The sequence below is a fragment of the Doryrhamphus excisus genome, chromosome 19, assembly GCF_030265055.1.
Source record: "Doryrhamphus excisus isolate RoL2022-K1 chromosome 19, RoL_Dexc_1.0, whole genome shotgun sequence".
NCBI lineage: Eukaryota > Metazoa > Chordata > Actinopteri > Syngnathiformes > Syngnathidae > Doryrhamphus > Doryrhamphus excisus.
The window spans coordinates 9,494,955-9,517,457 of NC_080484.1; the positions used below are offsets into that span (position 1 = coordinate 9,494,955).

General features: G+C 42.5%; 1 protein-coding gene across 8 annotated transcripts in view; it reads right to left on the reverse strand.

The window, feature by feature from the left end:
- The window catches only part of nhsl1b (NHS-like 1b), a 71,398-nt gene that overhangs the window by 17,570 nt on the left and 31,325 nt on the right, over positions 1-22,503 (reverse strand). The window contains exon 1 of one of the 8 annotated variants that reach the window (XM_058056117.1): positions 17,793-17,929. The exons of 5 other annotated variants lie outside the window; for them this stretch is intronic. In XM_058056117.1, coding sequence (XP_057912100.1) covers positions 17,793-17,808 — 16 coding nt within the window. In that variant the 5' untranslated portion in view covers positions 17,809-17,929. Of the gene's footprint in view, positions 1-1,172; positions 8,774-17,792; positions 17,930-22,503 lie in introns of those variants that run through there. 2 more of the 8 variants (XM_058056114.1, XM_058056116.1) reach the window with 2 other exon arrangements.

Here is a 22,503-nt window from a genome sequence, read left to right on the forward strand (position 1 = left end):
GCATGCACTGGGAGAACAACCGAGGGTTGAACTCGGGTCTCCTAGCTGTGAGGTCTGTGCGCTAACCACTAGTCCGCCGTGCAGCCTAGCTTAGCATTCATTCATTCATTCATTTTCTACCGCTTTTTCCTCACGAGGGTCGCGGGGGTGCTGGAGCCCATCCCAGCCGTCTTCGGGCGAGAGGCGGGGTACACCCTGGTCGCCAGCCAATCACTAACCACTCGACCGCCGTGCCGCCCTAGCTTAGCATTAGTAAATAGATTTTTTTATATATCATTCCCCCCCTCTAGCACCACCTGGAGAATGCCCTGGGCAATTGCCCATGTGGCCCATAGTTAGAACCGCCACTGTATATACGGATACTGGATATATAGCAGCCGGCCACACAGCCACAAAACATTTTAATTCCCCAGTTACAATTCAGTTAATGCCATTCCCCCAAACACAAAAATGACCATGGTAAGACAATCAGACATAACTAACATATTTCATATTTCCTCAACATAATGCAATTTGACACAGTCCCCAACCTCTTAGTTGTCTCCAATCCATAGACTCAACCGACTTTCATTTTGGACAATTTACACTTTTTAAAAAGGTCAACACTACCCTTACAATAATGAAAGTTAACCATTAACGCCCTCCAAGAGCGGTGCGCCCACGTTAAACGCAGACACAAGGCTGAGTTTCGGAGCAAAGTGCAGGCATGTGGAAAAAGTGCTGAGCAAATGATCGATGGCCATAATTTGAGAGCCTCGACTTCAACATACATGCACACACACACATGCTATAAATACACCTGGGATTAAACGTGGCACGAGCGGCTCACATGCTTCATAAGCAGCCATCGATGAAAGCCTGCATCAACTTACAGCTCCTAATGCTAATCGGTTCACTTTCTATTAAAAATGTTACACATCCTGGAAATTGTGCCAAGAGAAAGGCTCAAATATTTGTCATAGTAAATTTATAGACCCCCCTTGACTGCCAACTTTACAAAGTCTTGGCGGCGTGGTTTCCTGGTTACAAGATGCCACATTGAAAGAGTGAAGGGTACACGCCCCCGCATTATAAAACAAAAAGTGTTAAGTAGAAAAAGCCTTGGTGTAGATCATTTAAATATAAAACGTAACAATGATTGAATGTTATTTAGCCTAAAAAACACAACTTACCCTTCCTTTTGAAGTATTTGATCACAGATTTTAGTGAGGTCCCGATGAACACCATTATTCCAGTCGTGGACAGATCCAGGTAATAAAAGCGTCGGATGATGAAGGCTTCACTCACATTCTCACCATACTCCGCAGCAAGTGTGAGCGTCCACTATGCTGACAAGTGAGACTCTACCTCTATCTCTCTCTAAACACGATCAACTCCCCACTCCACCCCGAGGCAGTCCGGTCCTCAGGGACACACACAGTGGGAGGGGTGTGGGACCGGCCCCTCTGTTGTTCTGATGTGCTTTGGTTACCAAGGAGCCATCACTGCCTCTCCTTTTAGTTCTCATCATTTCATCATCTCGCTTAAAGTTAAACATGCTCTATTTTATTTACAAGCTTTCACCACTCCAGCACACTCGTCTTGGGAATGTTTATGCATCTCATTAAACTGGCAATCACCCCCTTCTTCATTTGATTTTTTCAGCTATTCTTCTCAGGAGGATGCAGCTTTCCACCTGCATGCAAACGGTCTCAGTGCATTATTTAGAGCGGATTAGAGGTGTAGCTTAGTTAAAAAAAGTGAGTTAATGTGAGTCACATGAATATAGATCACATACAAGCCTCGCCATTGTCCGACACACACAACGTGCACCTCCACCGCCCCTCCCTCTGCCACCGTATTTCTTTTCATCCCAAATGGTAGGAGACTGCTGTCTGATGGGAATGAAGGGGGAGGGTGGGGGATTGTGGGCAGCAACAAGAGCTTGAATGGGTCTGGAAATGATCCTTGAATGTGTGGGTTTTAAAACTGAAAAGCTCCCTCGCTCTTGAACATCACACACAGAAGACACGTTTTTATTATTCATTTCAATTTTATAAGAGATAAACAATACAAACAAGACAATACAACCCAGACTCAATCAACAGCACCACGTAGTGCACTCCATTTTACCTCAATTGCGTCATGATGCGATTATTCAACATTAAATTCAACAGAGCGCCCCCTTCAGGTGCTCCAAAATTCCACTCAAATGCATGCATATAACAGTTAACTTATTTTTACACTTGTGCAAGTTGTGCAAGATTTGACCCTGGTACTGATCAAATTGAAATGACACAGAATAGACAGTTCACTGCTACTGACTTAAAAAAATGATTAATACAAATATTTAAATGCTGATATATCAGAAATATCAGTGGTGGTGTGAAAATGGACTATGAAAGTTCACAACACGATACGATGTGTGTTTTGGTTGCTTGGGTCATGCCTGACTTAAACTGCGCGGCACGTGTACAGTATTAGGATCAGTCATTATTAGAGAGCCTATTGTTCTCTCACACACACACACACACACACACACACACACACACACACACACGCATACAAAGACATAGGTCAACAGTTCCACCCACAGAAGTAGAGCCTCAAATGTAGGCCACTTTGGGGATTATTTGCATCTACAGACAAAAATGGCCGCCTCATACAATGTCAGCCCAATTAAATACGTCTGTCATTTTTGAGTGAAAGTTAAAGACCCTCGAGATGAACAACACACCTCTGAGGAACGCACATTTGCATTATGTCTTCATATTAAAAATGTGAAATGTGATGTCTACCGCCATCCCAGAATGGACCTTGTCGACCTTAGAGGTTCCACAGTAGTATGCAACCCAGTCACGAGCCCTATTACTTTAATAAAATGGTCATATCAGCATGAATTATTGATTTATCATTCAATAATACACAAATGATTGTTTAATGGTCCATAGCACTACTTCATTGTTATGTCTTTGAGTGAAAGAATATTAACATGGTTGCTGGAGAAGGAAAATGGAGGCCATATATGAATTATTAAGACTTGTAGCGCTTACATGCTGTGATTAAGAGTTGAAGATGAATAGGCATGAGGCAGAGATTGACGGGCGGGGGTAGTAGATGCCACATATGGAGACTTTTTAAACCTTTTTTTTTTTTTAAACACAAAAAGATGCACACACCTCCATTCTCACTCGACATGTCTCTGCTTTTATTTTTGCAATTGGATTGGATAGAGCTAAGCCGAGCCCCTAAACCCCTCAACCGGACCTGATCCTCTAATGTTAAGCTCTCTTTGGTCCTTCTATCAACTAATTTTTACTGTCAGTCGTGAGTGCTTTCATGGCTGATAACATGATCCAGCCTGTATTGATTTTACGCTCCACACTTCCACTTGAAGTCTTTGTTTTATTTATGTGCATCTGGTTCATGCTCGGGCCGTGTGCACACTGTCGCGGTGTTGGGGAGTCTGCCAGGTGGAGATAAGCAGGGCCAGGTATTTTGTACGGCACGTGAGTGTGCAAACACTTTGCGTGTCTGCATGTTCAAGAGCCATTGAAGCCAAACACGTGACTGTTTAAAGAGATGTTTTAGGGCTTTGAAGTGCTTTGAATCCACAAATTTGGTGAGCTAAAAGCTTCATGTGTGCAGGAAAGGAGAAGAACAACATACTGTACGTTCATATGATGCACATGCATTAACTTATACTATGATAAATTATTTGATGACTGTTGAATTTTGTTTACTCAAATCGTTGAGTTTTTTGTTTTATTTAATTTTGTTTGTGTGAGCTGACCATGAAGGAGTAAGAACTCAACATGCATGGAGGAGGTACAAAATATATGAACGTGCATTGGCTGCATGACACACACAGAAAAGTGTGCAAGTGCAACATACAAAAAAGAATTAATTTTGCCCAAACTTGACAACAGCAAAAGCGTACGGAGAAGTGTGTAATTATACGGGTCAAAAATCAGCATTCCATATGCGTTTCTTGCATTTTTTGGCACGTAGACTGGCTGTAGAAGCCCATAAAACTGGTTGTGACCTATAGGCTCAAGTAAAATAGAAAGAAGAAGAAGAACTTCCGGCAAGCAGACTGAAAAACATGTTAGTTCTAAAATATTGTGCATCTCCCTGTTTTCTGTCAATGTGCATATATTATTTAGGTACATGTATGCTCTTTCATCCCTTCTCTACTATCTGTTATCGCTACATGGTGAATGAAAGCAAAGCCTCAGGGGTGGGGGTCAGCGGGGAACCTGATCGCTTTGGTCTTCACTGAGATGCATGCAGAGTAAAGCATGATGAATAATCCATTGGCAGAGAGATGCTGGAGCTGGGGCCAAGGGATCATTGATTCCAAATCATTTGTAATCAATGTAAAGCCGTGTTGTGGTAGAGGCAAGGCTCATGATACTGTGGTCGCTGTTTAACTATTTATCTTTTATATAGTGGTACAACGTCATGGATTTAAGACCATACGCGTAAAAGGGCTATTGACTACTTAGGATTTCAGGAAGGCTGTTTCAGAAAATGAAGACACCCATTAAAAACAGTAAGCACAAGATTACTGTATGATGTTTACAAGGTATAAGAAAGAATAACACTGAGAACCATATTATCTGATACAATGTATGTATGTAAATTTCATCAGTTATTGCTTCATCCATAGTTTATGTTCATTTATACAGTAGATTATTGCGTTGCGGTTGAAGCCCACCAACCAATGGCAAATGGTATCGAAATAAACACTTACACACTAAAATACAATAATACTTTATAACCCGCAAGTCATGCTGGGTAACACATTTTCCGAACAAATATAATCAGCATCAACTAAATTAACTGACAAAAATTTCACATCTAGCAGATTCTTATCCATCCACTATATTATAGCTAATTGTCCCTAAAAATACAGGGGGGGGGGTGTTGGATGGAGTCCTGAATAAACACCCACTCTCACTCAAACACAGAACAGAAGCCCAACAAGTGACGGAGGGCGAGGCTGAGTAAACAATCTGTAATGAGTGTTTTTTTTTTTTTTTGGAGCTAATGATTCTAACATGGGGTAACGTTCCCGTCCATTACACTCCAGCAAACTCAACTTAACAACCCCACCCACCTCCCCATCCTCCTCACAGGCTGAATGACCTTTTTCTGACACCAAACTCACCCGCTGTGTCCCAGTCAGCCCTTCTGTCTGCCTCTAAGGTTTGGTCCAACTTGCTCCAGCTTTGACAAACACAACTGGCGTCTGGTGTGATGCTTTCCTGTCACTCTAACTGGGATCGGTGTCACTTTGCCAACGGAATCTTACAATTTTGTGCATTTGACACAGAACCACAAGGGGTGAGTTTCACACCAAAAAGGTTCATCCGCAGCCGAGGTTATTGGGTAAATCTAATCCCCTGTCCTACCTTCTATGTAGCTGGGATTCCTTCACAGAGACAACACAACACACACAAAATGCAACAGAGGCACATTCAGGATATGTTTACGCAACAATCATCTTGCAAAGACAGGAGAGTTTTTTCCTTTTAGGTATTACTTCAGGCTACGTTAACTAAATAAACCCAACAAATTTGCGTTACAAAACATTTCATAGCCCACTTTGAATGGTTGACCATCTGTTAGCAGGTTATACACATTTCAGCAACTACTTTCTATAATGTATCTTCTCAAGTGATAATTTTATAGAAATGAAACTTGGCCCGAATTGACTTTTTAGGTAAGGCAGTTGGTAAACACGCATTGGTGGCACAGTATGCAAAACCCTTCAAAAACCAAAAGAAACTTCCATTCCTGCCAGATATGCCATTTGGATGGTTGGGAGAGGTTGTGTGGGTTCATTGTGAACAAACAATTTCTGTATCCACATTTTTTTTATTGGTATTAAGTACAAATAATTTTGTGGGCTATTGCTCAGCACTTCTGCCAACCCTCCACAGAGTTTCACGGAAATCCCTTACAGGGTTTCTGCATAACCCTGCGAGCTAACAAACAAACAATGGAAAAGGCAAAGACACATTTGCACGCATGGTAACTTCAAACCGGGCGGTGTGCCTGCTCTTCTGTTTAAACAGAACGCTTTGCCTTTGAAAGTTTCCTGACAATGGCACAGATTGTATCGGGAGCAAACTTTGCTTAAAAGACCTCCAGAAAGGACAAGAAGAATATAGATGGGCTGCATAGATGTTCACTTTGATGTGGAGCCATTTTTGCTGAGCAGCCATGCGAGGCAAGACAGGCAGCAATGTGAGAGAAATGACATAAAGACGGGCTGGAGAGAGAGAAAGAGAGGAGTGAGGGAACAATTGTTGCAGGACAGGTGAGATAGATGGAGCGTGATTGTAGATCTACACAACAAGGTGAGGCACCGTAAAGATAGATATTCAACAAAAGGCCATAACATAAAAAAGGAGTTGGCCGTCATGCCTAATTTTCTTCGGGAGCTCTCCAGTGACCCGTCTTTGAAATCCAACCTCAGTTGAAAGCTTGGTGGCAGAAAGAAGATGTTAAAGAAACGACGTGAAGCCCAAAGAATGAAAAGCAGGGCAGCTAATGGCCGTGACAACGAGAGCAGGAAGCCAAACTGTCTGGAAGGTCCCCAACAGCTCAGTCATCGACTTTTACAGCCTGGTGCTACTACCTTCAGTCTCCATTAAACCGTACACACCTGTTAAGGTTTATAAGCAGTCTCATCTCCTAAGCGCTCACCGTCGGGGAGGACAGCGTCAAGTGTTTTATGTCCACTTTTGGTTCAGGTGGATTTGTAGCTAACCGCCTGTTCGTGCCTTGGCAACAAGTTTTAAATCCCACCCCCAAGTTGGCCAGACAACACTTGTGCATGCTGGCCTGTTGTGTTGACTTTTGAAACTAATTTTTCCTGCTTAACTCTGAGCTTTATGTACTTGAAAGATCAGTGGAACGTGTGGTCATGGATATTATTACTGACCCATTGAAGATAACCCTTCTCTTTCAAGACTTTTGGGAAAGTTTTGGGAAAGACAAAATGAAGACTTTTAGCAGTAAAAAAACCAACTTTTTAATTACTCTGCCTCATTTAGCCACCGTTATCTTAAATGCAACATTATCTTTCCTCCTCTGTTGGTTGCTAACTTGTCCAACCTTTGAGGGTTTGGGTGGTTTGTGTGAGTGACTGGAAGAAAAGCTGCGATACATTTGTTTTGCATGCGTAAATCTCTAGAACCCAAATATGAAATGACTTGTCTTTGACTTTTTTGTAGGGGAAAAAACAAACACAGCAGCCACCTTTTTAGGCAACAACTAGTAGAGACCCTGGTTGCGGCTAAGTAGGGCGGCAGTCATAAGTAAATTGCAGAATAAACCAAATCATATTGTAGTCCATATCATCAGTCAAGCACTTTTCACTGTTACTTAAAGTCCTGGATGCCCTCTGGCTACATTAGGCCATTACCATCCAGCCATGCTGTCTCCAATCACATTGACTCAAAGCCCCTTGTCACTCCTGAGCGGAACCTCAGAGGAATCGCAGCATCGATATCCATGAGGCATACTTAACAGCGTCTGAGTGTGTGTCATCGGTATATTGATGACATCTCATTATAGATGCCTGAAAGTGGGACACCACTCTACTTTATTGTATGTGTGGAGGTACACCTTATTGTTCACATGTGCGCCTGCAGCTGTTTCTTCTGTCAGCTGCATTTACACAGTTGACCTAATCACATGTTGCACTTTGCACATGGAGGTTGACAAGTACATGGATTCAAACCTTCTACCTACATCTCAACACCACTTCTTTATGATGCTTTGTTATCAGATATCATAACTACTTTATTGAATTGTTTCAATGACCTGAATGAAAAGAACAATAAACAATGGCACTATTAAGCTGTGCGGTGTTGCTCTCGAGCTGCATGCAAAGGAGGGGGTCCTATCTGCGACAGACTGAGCTAATTTAGGTTAAGTGCCTCAAGAAGCTCAAGGGCACATACTGTAGAAACAAGCCACCTGGGGCTAGCTTGTAGTGCAGGGAGGAATGCAGTAAGAGAGTGTGTCAATGGGAAGTGGGTTAAAGCCCTACCGACGACAATATGTGCACATGTTCATCTGCACTTCCTGTAAAATGACCAGATACAGTAATTGACATGATAGTGTTTGACCTACTTCCTGTATTACACCTCATTTTCACTGATGCATAACAGTAGGTCATTACCAGGAGGGGTGAGAAGGAGGAGGCGACACTATATCATCCAATCAGCAACTGAAATGACAAACTAATTGACCAATGACCACAATTACAGGAAGTGCGTTAGACTATGAGGCTCGGGGCAGTTGGTTCAATCACAACTCGGATGCAAGTTCTCGGGGATGTCATCGATTACTGGAATGAGCGCACCGCTGGATGAAAAAAAAGATGTGATCATGGCTTCCTATGATGTTCATTTCCGTCTCGGTTTGTAACGATGGGTTTCCAGAATGTCGTCAAAGCATCACATTGGTATCTTCCATTGGAATATGAATATTATGGCAAATTTAGCCTCCATTCATCACCCAAGTCAAATACAAGATTCTCATCTGGTGTCCCTATCATCTTACGTATTCTACACAATTGTAATCCACCAAGAGAGGTTTAAATGTGTCTCTGGAGAAGCTTAGTGTGGAGAGATTGACGTGGATCTGCATGATCTATAATACACTATAAAACAAATCTAACTCAGTGTGACTGAGTGGGGGTGTCAGCTGTGTTATTAGATGATTTTCACAGATGTGTGTACAAATGCGCACATACGTGTGCTAAAAGGAGGTTCCCGCCATGATAATCCTACGCCGAAACCCCAAACCCCACTTAAGCCCCTCCCCCTTTCTCCTCGTCCAGCTTCATCTTGAATAAATCACCGCTGCCTGTCTCTACATCCCCTCCCCTTTTGGTCTCTACTGAGCAATAATGCAGGGTGGAGGAGTTATTATTAGAGGGTGGCCCTCTTTTGGGCACAAAGAGCGGGACCCCCGTTTGTAATAAGCCCCCCAGGGAATGCAATAGCCACCAAATTTAAGACCCTAAAAGCCAAATTAAATTCCTCATGACACCTCATGCGTCATTTCGTCTTAAATACATCCAGTTACAGGCAGTTAATTCAATATAAATTAAATTTAGAAATTAGCATAAACGCATCAGCATGTTGATGTATTGACACTAAATATTTTTTTTTTGCTGTGCACTAATGTAATTTCGACAATCCATTTAAAAGGCTACTTAACAGATAATCAACTTTGTGACCTGCCAGACAAACAGTGCGGTTGCTTCACTGTGTTGTAACGCCACACTGTGGTGAAAATGAGTAACAACAAGCAAATATTGTCATTTCTGCTCAAATGTCATGTTTTTTTAAACACACAACACACCAGATAGTATCTCTAAGTGGCTTTAAAGTTGTTTCCTCTTTGCCAGAAGGATTAAACCATTGAAAAAAAGCGGTGGAAATCGTCATGGAGAAGATTACTCATCAATGGCAGAAATGTTGAGAGCCTCTTTAAATCACTTTCCCCTCTCTCTCTCTCTCTCTCTCTCACGCTGTCTCTCTCTTTCATTTCTTTTATAATCAGTCTGATGAGAGAACATAGGAGAGGCTTAACGGAACCTCCAACTGATTGGAACTTTTAAGGACGCAGGCAAGATAGAGAGGTAGAGTATGGAGTACAGGAGAGAAGGAGAGCTTTGATGATGGAGAGGCGGGCCATTAAAGTCTATGAATGACAATAAACCTCGTTGCAAACCACTGTTGCGTGTACAACATGGATAAGGCAACATGCACAGACAGAAAAAAGACCGGTGAGTGCAAAGAGGTCCAAGTATCTGAGTAAATCAGTATAAATTCTCACTTGGGAACTGACAGCATGTACAGTAATGGAGGCTCAATATAGAGATAACATATAGTATATATTCATAGTTATACAGGCACTGTCTAGGTGCACGTGCGAGGCCAGATATCGGTGTTGGTGATCATTGTAATAAGGACAAGCATACTTTTACATATAAATCAAATAAAAAAAACAAAGAGGAAAGAGATGCACAGTGACAGTGTCATTATCTGCTTGATGTAATAATGAAGCTGCACACAAATACACCTGATCCCTTCCTCCAAACACCCTCTCGTCCTCCGCGGCTTCCTAAAGTACAGCCAGCTGAGGCCAGGCACACTTTAATCACACCATAACAACTACAGAATACACAATAGTTGTATTAACTAACCACTGCAATAGGAGTTGTGACAGCATACATGGAGGACATCATGAGAAGTGCAGACATAGAGAAACATTTTCCAATTGTAGGACTATCTTCAAATGTACAAAATGTTGAGTGAGTCAACCAAATTACCCACACATCCCAAGGGAGAACACCAAACAACTCGATTACCGCCCCAATATTTGTCATAGCTAGTTGAGTTTGTTTGATGGAGGAGTAGAAGCGCATGTTTAGTCACTGTCTATTAAGCTTTTAACAAGCTGAGCGGCGCCCCTGTCTGTCTGTCTGTTAGAACCACAGCTTGCAATTAAGCATAGATTACTGTTCACCTCCATTGCCTTATGTCCTAATGCACTAGAGAGCAGAGGTGTTAGGACATGCACAAGTCCAGCGAACAGGGTCTTGATGAAAGGCTGCAAGAAAAGAATACAGGCTGCTACGGCGGAACACAGAACCTATTTTACAGTTGAGTGATCATCACTAAACCCGTGACACCCCCCATTCCCGACAATGAGTGACTGTGCATGTCTGCGGAATCTCCTCTCTGGTCCATTGTTCCTCCAACCGACAACTGGAGAGGGTTCCTCAACACTTAGGACTGTGTGTATACTTATTCACTTACAAAACTAGTCAACTTCCCAATGTGTCACTGAGCCCTTCTTTTTGCTGGTGTCACTGATTTTAGAATTAGACAAGAAAAGCTTTTTGTCAATTCTCCTTGTAATTGCAAATGAGGGATTAGGAGAGTTCCTTTACTGGTCAAGAAAATCTCCTTAACAAGTCGAGGAGAGGGCAAAAAACAGTTCCATTAGCTCAAAAATGCATTGTCATGTAGCTGAAAACCGGACCAAATCAGGACAATTCTATTTATCTCAACCAGTTTCAAATCCATTTCATTTGGTTACAAGGCCCCTCAGGTGCCTGTCCCTCGAGAGATGTTGGCACTGATTGGTCAATAGCTTGCCTCTAATGGATTATCGGGGGAAACACCTGCTTCACCCTTTACATTGAATAAAACAAATGTTTGTCACACTTCCCACTTAGCAGAACAATTCCAAAGTAGAGACTTCAATATTCTGATTAGGGCTGTTTTAGTATATGGAAATCATCTGTTACGCAGCAGGGCATGATCACAAAGCAACTGTGATGCTTGAGCCAACCTAAAGAAATCAAACAATACTGTACTCATGGCAGGACATCTTGAGCTGTCATGATGCGTTAGTCAAAGCGGGTGTGAGGATGGAGCATGTGCGCCTGGTGGTCACGCTTAATGCACGGGAATAACAAATCTACAGTATCTACGATACTGAGTGGATAGCAGGGGAAGGGAGTAGGATCATTGAGTTGGTATAGTAAATATTCCTCAGCACCATACCATCCCCATATTGTCATGACGGTTCCTTTATGTAGCGGGTAGAAGTGAAATTGGGTCACCTCTTCACCCTGTCACGCAGTCAGTTAACTTCAGGGCCATCACCCCCAGCTGTTAGTTATTGTCTCTGGTTCCCAAGGGTGGTCCCCACTAGAGCAGGGGTGAGCAAACTACAGCCCGGGGGCCACATGCGACCCACCAAGCGTTTGAATCCGGCCCGCCAGTTGCTTTCTAAGTCTTTCAACTTTTAACATACAAAGTCAGACATCTTATTTTGTAAAAAAAAAATAATAATAAACAACAACAAAACTGTAAAATGACATTAGATAGTTTGATGTGGTCTGATGTTTAAAGTGCTCCTAAAAAAGGGATATGAGAACATACGGCTGATTTTGCCCATCATCCACAGTCCTTATGTGAAACATGATCACAGCTAAAAAATCAGCTGGTGTGTGGGAGCTACCATTGCATGTAACTCCTCGCCACTCTATTAATCCTTTCCATTGATGGGAACAGGGCTTTATAGTGGAAATAGGTGTGTCGTGACGTGCTTTTTTATTCTGTCTTTAGAATGCACAGAAAAGAGAAAGACGTGTATGATCATGTTCCACTACATTAAAGACCAGCAGTGTCAAAGGTCACAAAGCCAATCTCCATTGACACACGCAGAGAAGACAGACGGCACGGATCATTCGATTACTAGGGGATGGAAATCAGTTAATGGGAAGAGACAAAGACCAGCTTGAGAAGAGCTCAAGGCACCACTGTGAGGGGCACAATATGGAAGAAACAGCTCAGATGACGTAGTGTAAGTACAGTCAACTAATGCAATCAATACTGTAGCAGAGACTACCTGGAGCATTCCTTCCCAAAAGAAGTCTTTAGGCTAAAATGTCTACTTAGTCAAAGTTAGTTGTATGCTACTTTTTAACAACTTCAAAACTAGGGATTGTACCTTTGTCGTCTTGGAAAGTTTGAGTCTTCCCCAATGGGCTTTTAGCGAAGGGACCAAGCAGAGGTTTGGGTGTCCAGAGAGAGTCCTGTTTCTGGTGGACCTTTGACACGGACAGCAGGCGTTTGCGGAGGTAGCCCTCGGTCCGAGGTGGCCTGGCGCCAAGGAAGGCCTCAGAATGGAGGCTGTTCCCCATCTTGTTGGGGGACTGAAAGGAGAACGGAGCTCGCCTCTCACCAGGGGGTTCCTCATAGCAGGCCCTGTGCCAGCAGCTGACCACCGGCCTCGAGGAGAGGCAGTGCACATATGTGATCATCCCCTTGCTAAAACCTTAACACCAATCAGCTACCCACCTCCCTTGGGCTATGCAGACCCCCCAACTCCTCCTTTTTGCACAACCCTCTCTCTCTCTCTCTGGAGCCTCCACTTGAGGTGGTGGGATGGAGGATGAAGGGTGGGAGCGTGGAGGGAGGTTGGAAATTTTTGCAACCCACAGGGGACCCCAAACCCCCTCCAACTGGGTCTCCTCCTCTCTCTTCTTTGACAGTTTTGTCTTTCCTGTCCCTCTCTCAGGGAATCCTATTGATTTGCATCGATTTGCTTGACAAAGGAAGCCTGTGCACAGTTTCAGATTACAAATTTGAACTAAAAAAATATTTCACCACAACTCTTAGCAAAAGGCTATCACAGAATCCTGGCTGGCTTTTGGAATTCCAAAAATGACCACAGAAATCCAGACTCAAAAACGAGGATTTAAACAAAACAAATAGCAAAACACATGACAGCAGCGTGTTTTTAACCATGCCGTCTCCAACAATGACTTCAAAAACAATGTCCCCCAAAAGTCAGGAAAGCCATGGATCAGCGCTTCTACAGAAGTGTTGAGACAAGTTTGAAGCAAATCAGCATCCTCTTCCTCTGTCCATTCAGGTCGTCATCGTCCAGTGCTCCCACATGGCCTTCTCTTCGAGCACCACACCCCTCCTCCCTGTTCCTCTGATTCTCAACACTGCTGTTTCAATCTGTAAACCCAGATTATCCAGCCTCCAGGCCTCGTCTCCGCTATAACAGTCAACACAGATGGACACCATACTGCTAGTAATTACCTACTTCATGGCCAGTACTCAGATGTGGTTGAAACAGTCAAACGTGTGTCATAACAAGAAGTGCAAATACCCGACTTCTGCGCTTGTTTACCATGACGTAAATGACTGTTGTTACTAAATACATGCATTCGAATGACAATGTCTTTAAGTGGACAAAACAAACAAGCTATGACATGTGGAATTGTAGCTGACTGTCAATAGTGAGGCACAGATGGTAACACCTTAGCATGGACAGATGTACACACAGTGGACACCGGATTAAAAAAAGGATATCTCACAATCAGAAATGGCCCCAAACTTGACCGGTGAGGGTAGTTGGCAGCAGTTAAGGGACAATGTCTCCCTCTAGTGGTGGAGACAGAGGAGCCTCTCAAGGTGAATGCCACCAACAATTCTACATTTGTCTTAAAATGAACAGTGGATAACTTATTTCTACATTTGCTACAAGTTTGACCCTGAAACTGATTATTCCCATATTTTCACTTTGCATGCATTTGAATTTGAACAAACTGCGAGGTTAACCAGTGTCCTGGAACGGATTGCGTTCGACTCTTATTAGAATTTATTATGTGTGTGTGTGTGTGTGTGTGTGTGTACAGAGTTGGTTGCAATCCAGCCAAAGCCTGAGCAGATAGCCAGGGGCTGAAAGAACCATTAACGACAGTTATCATTTCCACAGTGTTGAGTCAGCCAATACACACAAGCTGATTACAAATGCCAAAACCACCACATGCACGCAAACACAAACCATAATGGACCAACCACAGCCTATAAATGTCTATAACCTCGCAGGTCATCCAGTACAACAACATTAGGGGTTCCAGAGAAGTCATGCAAACATTGACGAAAACATCAACAATGCATATTTGTGGCAAGCCGGATGTTCACTCACATGTCCACACGGATTGTGTGTGCTGGGGAGGGGGATGAGCGGGAGGACTAAAGCGGAAGGCTTTGGGGTGAGGGACAATGGTAACTATGGCGACGCATAAATGCGAATGGAGCGAGAGGAGCACCTGCATGCTGTGTTTTAGTCTTCTCCACAGGGAGACGGCCATTGTCTTCCCCAAGAAGGTCACCCCCGTTCAAAAGTTTTCATTCTGTGCACTTAATCCCCCTCCTCTTTTTTTCTTTAATTCTAAATTTGGTCTTTATATCGTGCAGAGAAATGCTTTATAGAGATGGTAAAATTAATTAAATTCTAACCAGATCTGTCAAGACACTCAATACTTCTCTACCTTGTCATCCTGTCACTTGGAGTGTGGGAGCATCCATCAACGCCACTACCAACAAAGCTGGAGGGCAAGCAAGAGGGTCACCCCGGAGTCAAAAGGGTCATGACCTTACTCCAGACGTGCGGCGCTCAGGTATGGAGGCTACCGCTCAAACTCAAGTAGGTTAACGAGGGATCATTCTTGGCATCATTTTTAATCAGGGTGCTAAAATGTGTTGATGCAACATCAGGCACACCTACACAATCTAATGGGAACCAATACAAGAGATTCAGCCACAATACGCCTATTATGGAGTTTTTATATCGAGTGTGTACAGTTAAGAAGGTGTAAATCCTCAGTGACATGCCACCACAGAGTTGGGGGTAAATATAGGTTTAGACATATAGAACTATGCAGGTCATTGCCCCGCCATCCCAAACTAACCTGACCGAAAGAGCGTGTGGAAAATATATATGCATGCACACACATTCTTGGAATTCAGTTCACACACATGTAGACACACACACACATGCCGCAATGCTAAAAAAAATATCATGTTTCAGCATGACTTTCAAGCACCAAGTGGACAAATATAGCTTCTGCAAAGTAGAAATAGATTTAAAAGACGATCCAGTGCATGCCACTTCACCAGGCACCCGACTCTAACAAGAAAAACATGGCAGTAGAGGACAACAAGGTATCCCACAGCGCATTTTTAAACAGAATCTAAAATACAAGCTAAAAGCCACTTTTACACTTTTGGCGTTTCTGTGGAATAAGGTGACAAAGTCAATCTGGAAATTTTTGCTGGAAACTTTCAATGAAGTTACACAAATGGATACAGTTTCCTTACTATTTCAAAGAAATACACTAGTATTTATTTATTGTAGCATTTATTGGAGTCGCCTGCGAACATCACCATCAAGTGACCCTACAAGAAGAATAAATGTACGGGCTTCACTGCGGTTTGTGACTCAGAATCTCGACTGATCAGGTTTTTAATTTGTGGGCTTACATGTGCTCCTCAGATGAAGAAATAGCTGATGTAACATCCACAAAGCCACATCAAGAGCCCGTCTCGACATCCATAAAGAAGCTTACGCTAAAAGTCATAACAGTCAAGGCTGCTGGCTGCGGAAAGGACATGGACCAGAGTTGGATGAGGGGGGGGGGCAGCTTGTTTAAATCATAACAGTCAATCTGCATCTTTGGCAACCACGAGAGCGACTCTGTTGGTCGGCTCCTGGGTGGGCGATGTCATGCACAGAATCTGGGTCAGTTTGCTGAGCTCATTGGACGGTTTTATGTTAAGGATGGTCATTTGAAGAAATCCCCTTAATCGATCATCAAAAAATGTTGGCATTAATTTATAGAATAATTATTCTGGTTATTAGGTGTGCTTGTGTTGCCTTTTAAGACGAAGGAAGCACGATGTTGTACAATTTGGAATTTAGCCAACGTATTTAAAGTCCCCCAAAACGACATGTGTTTTATTTTGCTTTTCTGTGGTTTATTGTGGCTTTTTTTCTTATTCAAAAAGAATGTAAGAAGAGGAATATGCACAGAAAGTTACATAAAGGAAGCCATATTCTGGATGAATTTATAATTTTACAGTGGTTAACTTCTTTTTGCACTTACAAATTAATTTGCATTAGTCTGCGTCACAAACTACCTCCAATTTTCTCCTTTACACTGAAGTTTTTTTGCCTCAACATTAATGGACACCACACACAGGAGGCAACATTCATTTTCAATGGAAACTGTGCGATAAGGCGAATTTTGTGGGTCACCATCCTGCCAAGCGACGCGCAAAATTTGTGTGTGTGAAGGTTTGTGTTTGTTATAGTACATACACTGGCTTGCGACACTATCCCAGAAAGTTGAAACATTTTTCATCACTGTCGCCCAGACCAGGAACAGCGGGAATATAAGTTCCCGGTAAGGGCAAGTTTACATGCATTATAGGGATGTAAGTTTTCGATGTGTTTCGCCAAAGCGCCTTGAGATAAGTTGTTACATATACACAATTTTACGTGAGAAAGTTGGAATGTTACTCCCCAAAAATGACTAAAGGTTGTATTCAAAGAAATTCACCTGTACCATACATCACGAATAAATCAATAAAATCAATCAATGAATTTTGTAAAAACACATAGATCTGCAGAGTGGTATATCTGTTTCGAGTCATACTGTGCGCCTGATGTGTGACTTGGTGTGGAAACTCCAACTGTCATGTGTTATTGCATGCAGCTGGGCTTTACCCCAAACAGTCCAACTGTTTTATCACTTCTGGAAACAAGAGAAAGAACAATCATAACATGATCCAGAATACTTCATCGGGGCTTTTAAGGGGTCTCTTTACAAACGAGGGCAAATATTTGTTTTTAAATCCTTGTGACATGACCATCATCATGATTTCACATGCATTCTTCAGAGGTGATGAAGTGGCTAGTTGAAGCCAACAGAGAGGCGTCATGTTGCCCGTGTACAGTTTCAATGAAATATGGACAAAGCCTGGAAGTATTAAAGAAAGTCGTTTTTACTGCACATTTTTTTTCCTGAACTGGCCGGCCATGCAAGCCAGTACATGCAGGACACAATGCAACAACACAGCAGCCAGAAACACACATTCATGTGCGAAACATTATGTTTTTGACGAGGACTGAATCCATTGGGAAGAGGAAAAAGCAGTGGAAGGAATCCACTCAGTGAACTGATCACAAGGACACAGTAAAGAATGATGAAAACGAGACGGGAGATATATTAAAAAAAAGCACAGGGAAGGAAACTGCTGTGTGACACACATTAGTTTCCACAAAGGAGGGATGGAGTTCAACTTTTCTTTGTCTCACAATGTCAGAGGCAAAATCCCCCCCCCCCCCCCCCCACACACACACACACTCCTGCAAAAACACCCAAGTTAGTTGCAAACACTTACCTCTCAAACAGAACATCTCCCCTTATTTAATTCCACATTTATCCACACGAAACAAGCACCTTCCTTTCTTCACACTCACAGATACTGACACTTACGCTCATCTCTCCCGGCGACTCCTGCTCGCCATCGCCCCCTCCCACTCCGTCTCCTCCAGTCACACACACACACGCTCCGAGCGGCAACACGCCAACTTCTACACCGCAGGAAACTGCTTTGCACCCCCCCCCCCTCCTACCACAGAAACCCCCCACCCCCACCCACCTCTCATTTGCTTGCCAATGTTGATTTTTAAAGGCTCAAAGCTACTGTCGCCCTAACAGCTACATCAGCTCTTCTTTATGTACATTTAAAAAGTCCTTTTTTTTGCATTGTCAGGGTATGTATGAGGGTCAGGGTACATTTATGAGACAATAAAGTGGGTAAAAATAAGAACAACACATGTGCACTGTCACATGTGCACAAAAAACAAAACCAACAGTACACTACTACACAAAAAATATGTTTTTGTGACATGTAAAGAAAGGTTATGGAGTCAGCTGACCCATTAGGCAATACAGGCACGTGCCTCCATACTGAAATAAGTAATTACTATTAAAGCAGTACTGACATATAAAATGTCACTTAGGGTGCCACTTTGGGTAGGGGCGGGCTCTGGAAGATTATAAGCTACAAACGCTATTATCACACTTGTTGTTTTGACTGATGTAAACACTAGCGTGAGCGTTTCCCCGCAGTTTAAACTGTTTAAATCAGCAGACGGTCAGCCCCCAAAACATGTGTTAAAAATAGTCCTGTGCAAACGGCACCTAGATTACAAAAGGAAAATGGTTGTTATTTTAGAGAATCTGGACAGTCAGCAGTTCACAATGAGGCAGGGGGCCGCCGGCTTGACGTCAACCGACTGTGCCCTGATCAAATATAATCACTTTAATCCCCACAGTTCAACTCTTTGGAGCAACGACACGCTTGGTGCAGCTCAAATTCTCCATACTTGAACAGTCCATGCAGGTATTAGGGTCCCATATTATCGTCTCAGTCCCATAATAGTGACATGTGTTACGCAATAATATTTTGCAACCCCTTATTGTTCCATTACTGTACATGATTAAAAGATTTTCAGTCACATACAGAAAGAAATCCAAGCACATTTCAACTAGTTGTTGCAGATACTCCCGACTACATAGCTAAAAAACAAAAGATTGATTTCCAATGTGGCTCCTGCATTAATAGGTCATCCATCAAACTATCAAATCCATCAAGTGTTGTTAGTTTATTTTATTTTTTTTACACACAGGTAATATGATGCTACTGTTGCTGTTTCAAATATATTTGTAAAAGAGGAGGAGATATGTGAGTCATGAACATGCTAATCTCAGCCCTATTATTGCTTGCAGGCTGTGACATGTTTGCCAAGACCAGATGTCGCCAGTTATGGGCTTAGCGTGTTAAAAAAAAAAAAAAGAAAGAAAAAAAAGGCATCACTGGAAATACTCAACAAATCGAACACACAAGCTGCTACCATACCAGATCATAAAATCCCTTTTCACTAAGTCCTCCACCTTAATTGGACCAAAAGTGGCTCGCATTAACCTCAGCTATAAAACCGCCAGCTCGGAAGAAACACTTCTGAGGTCTGCCTAATGACTGCTCGTTCTCAGTCCAGGGAGGAGGAAAAAGCACATGAGATGGAATTTAGTTTCCATCCTAATCAAATTTGCCACAAAAAAATGGTGGATTTATATACATCATATCAGAATTGGAAATTGTGAGTTTGACAATATCGGTTATCGGCAAAAAAGACATCCCTAATTATCACTTTCTCTAGGATTTCAAATTGGGGTGCCACTAAAAAATGTCGGATATCGGAATCAGAAATTGTGAGTTCGACAATATCGGCATATTCGTTATCGGCAAAAAGCCAATATTGGACATCCCTAGCACTAAGAATTGTTCGTGTCTATTCATGTTTTACTTTGTAAGGTTTGCATGTTACAATTGGTCTTGCTATTTCAGCCAATGTGAGTTTTGTAACGATTCAAGAGATACATTTAAAACATAAATGGCTTCTCCTAGATGTACGTGATGTTTTATTCATGTTATATGATATTATGACAGTCGGCCAATTTGTTGCTAAACCCCTGCAAAAGACATTTGTGCTTGTCAATCCCTTAAAGGCGTGTACCAAACTTGTGGTGCTTGGGTGTTTTGTGGAGCACAATGAACTGTGTGAGAAATTTCAAGTCAATGCGACATACAGGGTTTAGTATTTGTGAGGAAAAATGTGCATGTTTTGACAAATCTTCACCCATTTGTGTGGAACAGTTGAAGAATAGAAGAGTCAGCTTACACAAACTAGTGAGGTAGTGTAGCACAACAAGTACAAGACATGACTGCTAAACTACTGAAACCGACTTTTGTCAGTAGATAAAGCACATTCAGCTCAACGGTAAGCCACAATCTTATCTCGACTGTACATCTTCAACCATAATATGTTGATATTTTTACTGTCGGAAGCTATGCGTCAGCCAGATGAGAGTACGGATGAGCGCAGGTGAAATCAACGTCACTTTTGAATTCCTATGTGGACAGTGTTGGGCCAACATGGGTGTGCATCCTATCAACATGAACCTGGGGCGTCTTGCAAAATGAAATCCACAAACGTAATCCTCCCCTTTTCATTAAGTCTTTTCAGAATGAAATTCTACACTACCAACATAATAGGACATGTATGTGTGTTTGAAGCATGAAACGAACTGTGTGGGGAAAAAAACAGTGAGAGATTTGGGTTTTAGTGAATGTAAACGGGCTGTAATGCGATTTAATATAGGCTTTGTAGGGCTTTTCAGCATACTGCAAGACTGATCTGGGATCAGCCAAAAGAGACATGAAAGTGTAGTACCGTAATATGGGTCAAACAGAAATGATGGCACTTACCTGAAGAGGGCGGTACCATGATCAGCACATAGAAGAGAAGAGAAAAACGTATAAGTATATTTAATGAAGGGTATTTTGATACAACATGGCTATGGGCTCCAGGCCACATGAGCAGATTTCCATGTCTTTTTTTTTTTAATGAGGACTTGCTGGTTTAAACATCACATCCTTCCTCAGGGCAAATGATCATCTGCTAATCTGGATTTACACACGGACCCGCAAAGGATGCTGCCTGTATCAACCAGGTACTAAAGTACTAAAACTCACTAAAACTGTTATGCAAGTGTTGCGTATCTTCTGCATCACACCATACAGCCTAAGATTCTGAGGAACGCCACAAGAAGAACATACATAACAACCCCTTCATAAACAGCTCGTTAAAAACGTTTAGTGTGAGATGAGAGCTAGTCCCGGTTGTGGCCGCTTTGCATGCTAGTGTGCCAAGGTAGGGTTAATATTTAGGTCAATATGCAGTTGCCCTAAATACTTCAAATACACACAAACACACATTTGTACACTGAAGACTCTTTCTAAATATTACATCTCTAAATCTCCAAACTTGTCGACATGTGGACAGGTTCCCGCTTGAAAATCAGGATCATTCACTTGCGCAGAAACAACATATACTGTAGGAAGAAGCAGGGAAGTCATCATGCAAAGCAGAGATTACACTGGCTGTCATACAGGCTTGACAGGGATTCAGTCTCAAGTCAACACGCCTAAAGTGTAGTCTATTGCATCACTCGGCATTGAAATTCAGCACATACAGTATTTACAGTACATCCTTACGGGGACATACTTCATGTTTGATTGCCATTTAACATTTTGCACATTGCACTATTGAATCATACGGCCATATATTCCACAAACATGGCCAACATGGTGGTGAAATGTTTAATTTTGCCAGGAAAAAGCTATATTCCGCATTGAATCTCGACTGCTTGTGATACACCCTGCTCTTTACACAGCAAACAAGTTGAGACTGAATCATCCGCGCCTCTGCTGGTTGCAGCTGAGAAGTGCACACCATTGTACCGCAGTTGCTGCGAGAAAGAACTGGAGAAAGTAAAATGAAATCCAGACAGGTCCAGACAGAAAGGCCTCGTAAAAGAAACACTATTACAACTTCAGGGTAATTGTATTTCCAGGGCCCATGTTTTGAGGGGGAAATGCATTCGGAGTGCACTAACTCAATATGGTTTCCATAGAGTCTATTAGGAATGTAACTCGCCACATTATCATACAAGTATATGTGCAAATTATTCACATCAAAACATGCAGATTTATTGTGTCCATCATTAAATTAAATGCAATAAAAGAATATACGGGGAATGATTACTTTCTGTCATTTTTCCTATCCATGTTTTGCTGCTGGCACCAGCCTTAACCAGCAGTGCCGTGAGCAGCTTACGCTCCAGATGGCTCTCTCACACCTGATTGGCCCCGAGGCGTGCCGTGCCGGTAGGCAGGTCAAACTGGACCCAATGAGGAAAACGCTTCCATGCATGCACATCGCCGTGGCAACCGAGGCAAGCACCAAGCCAGCTAGTCGTACTGGAGACAGTGCGTGAAAATTGCAGGTTTCGGAGCCACAGGCGCTCATTTTAGGGCTATATTTACACCAAGCGTCTTGTAATGGTCTGCTGGCGTGCTGTCCAGATGTTATAAATACTTTGGATTGGTATGAGATATTTCCTCTGTGCGGTGTTTCACAGTTTATGTGCGCTATGTGTTTGTGTGTCGGATAACTACTATGATGTTTATGCTGATCTGGCAG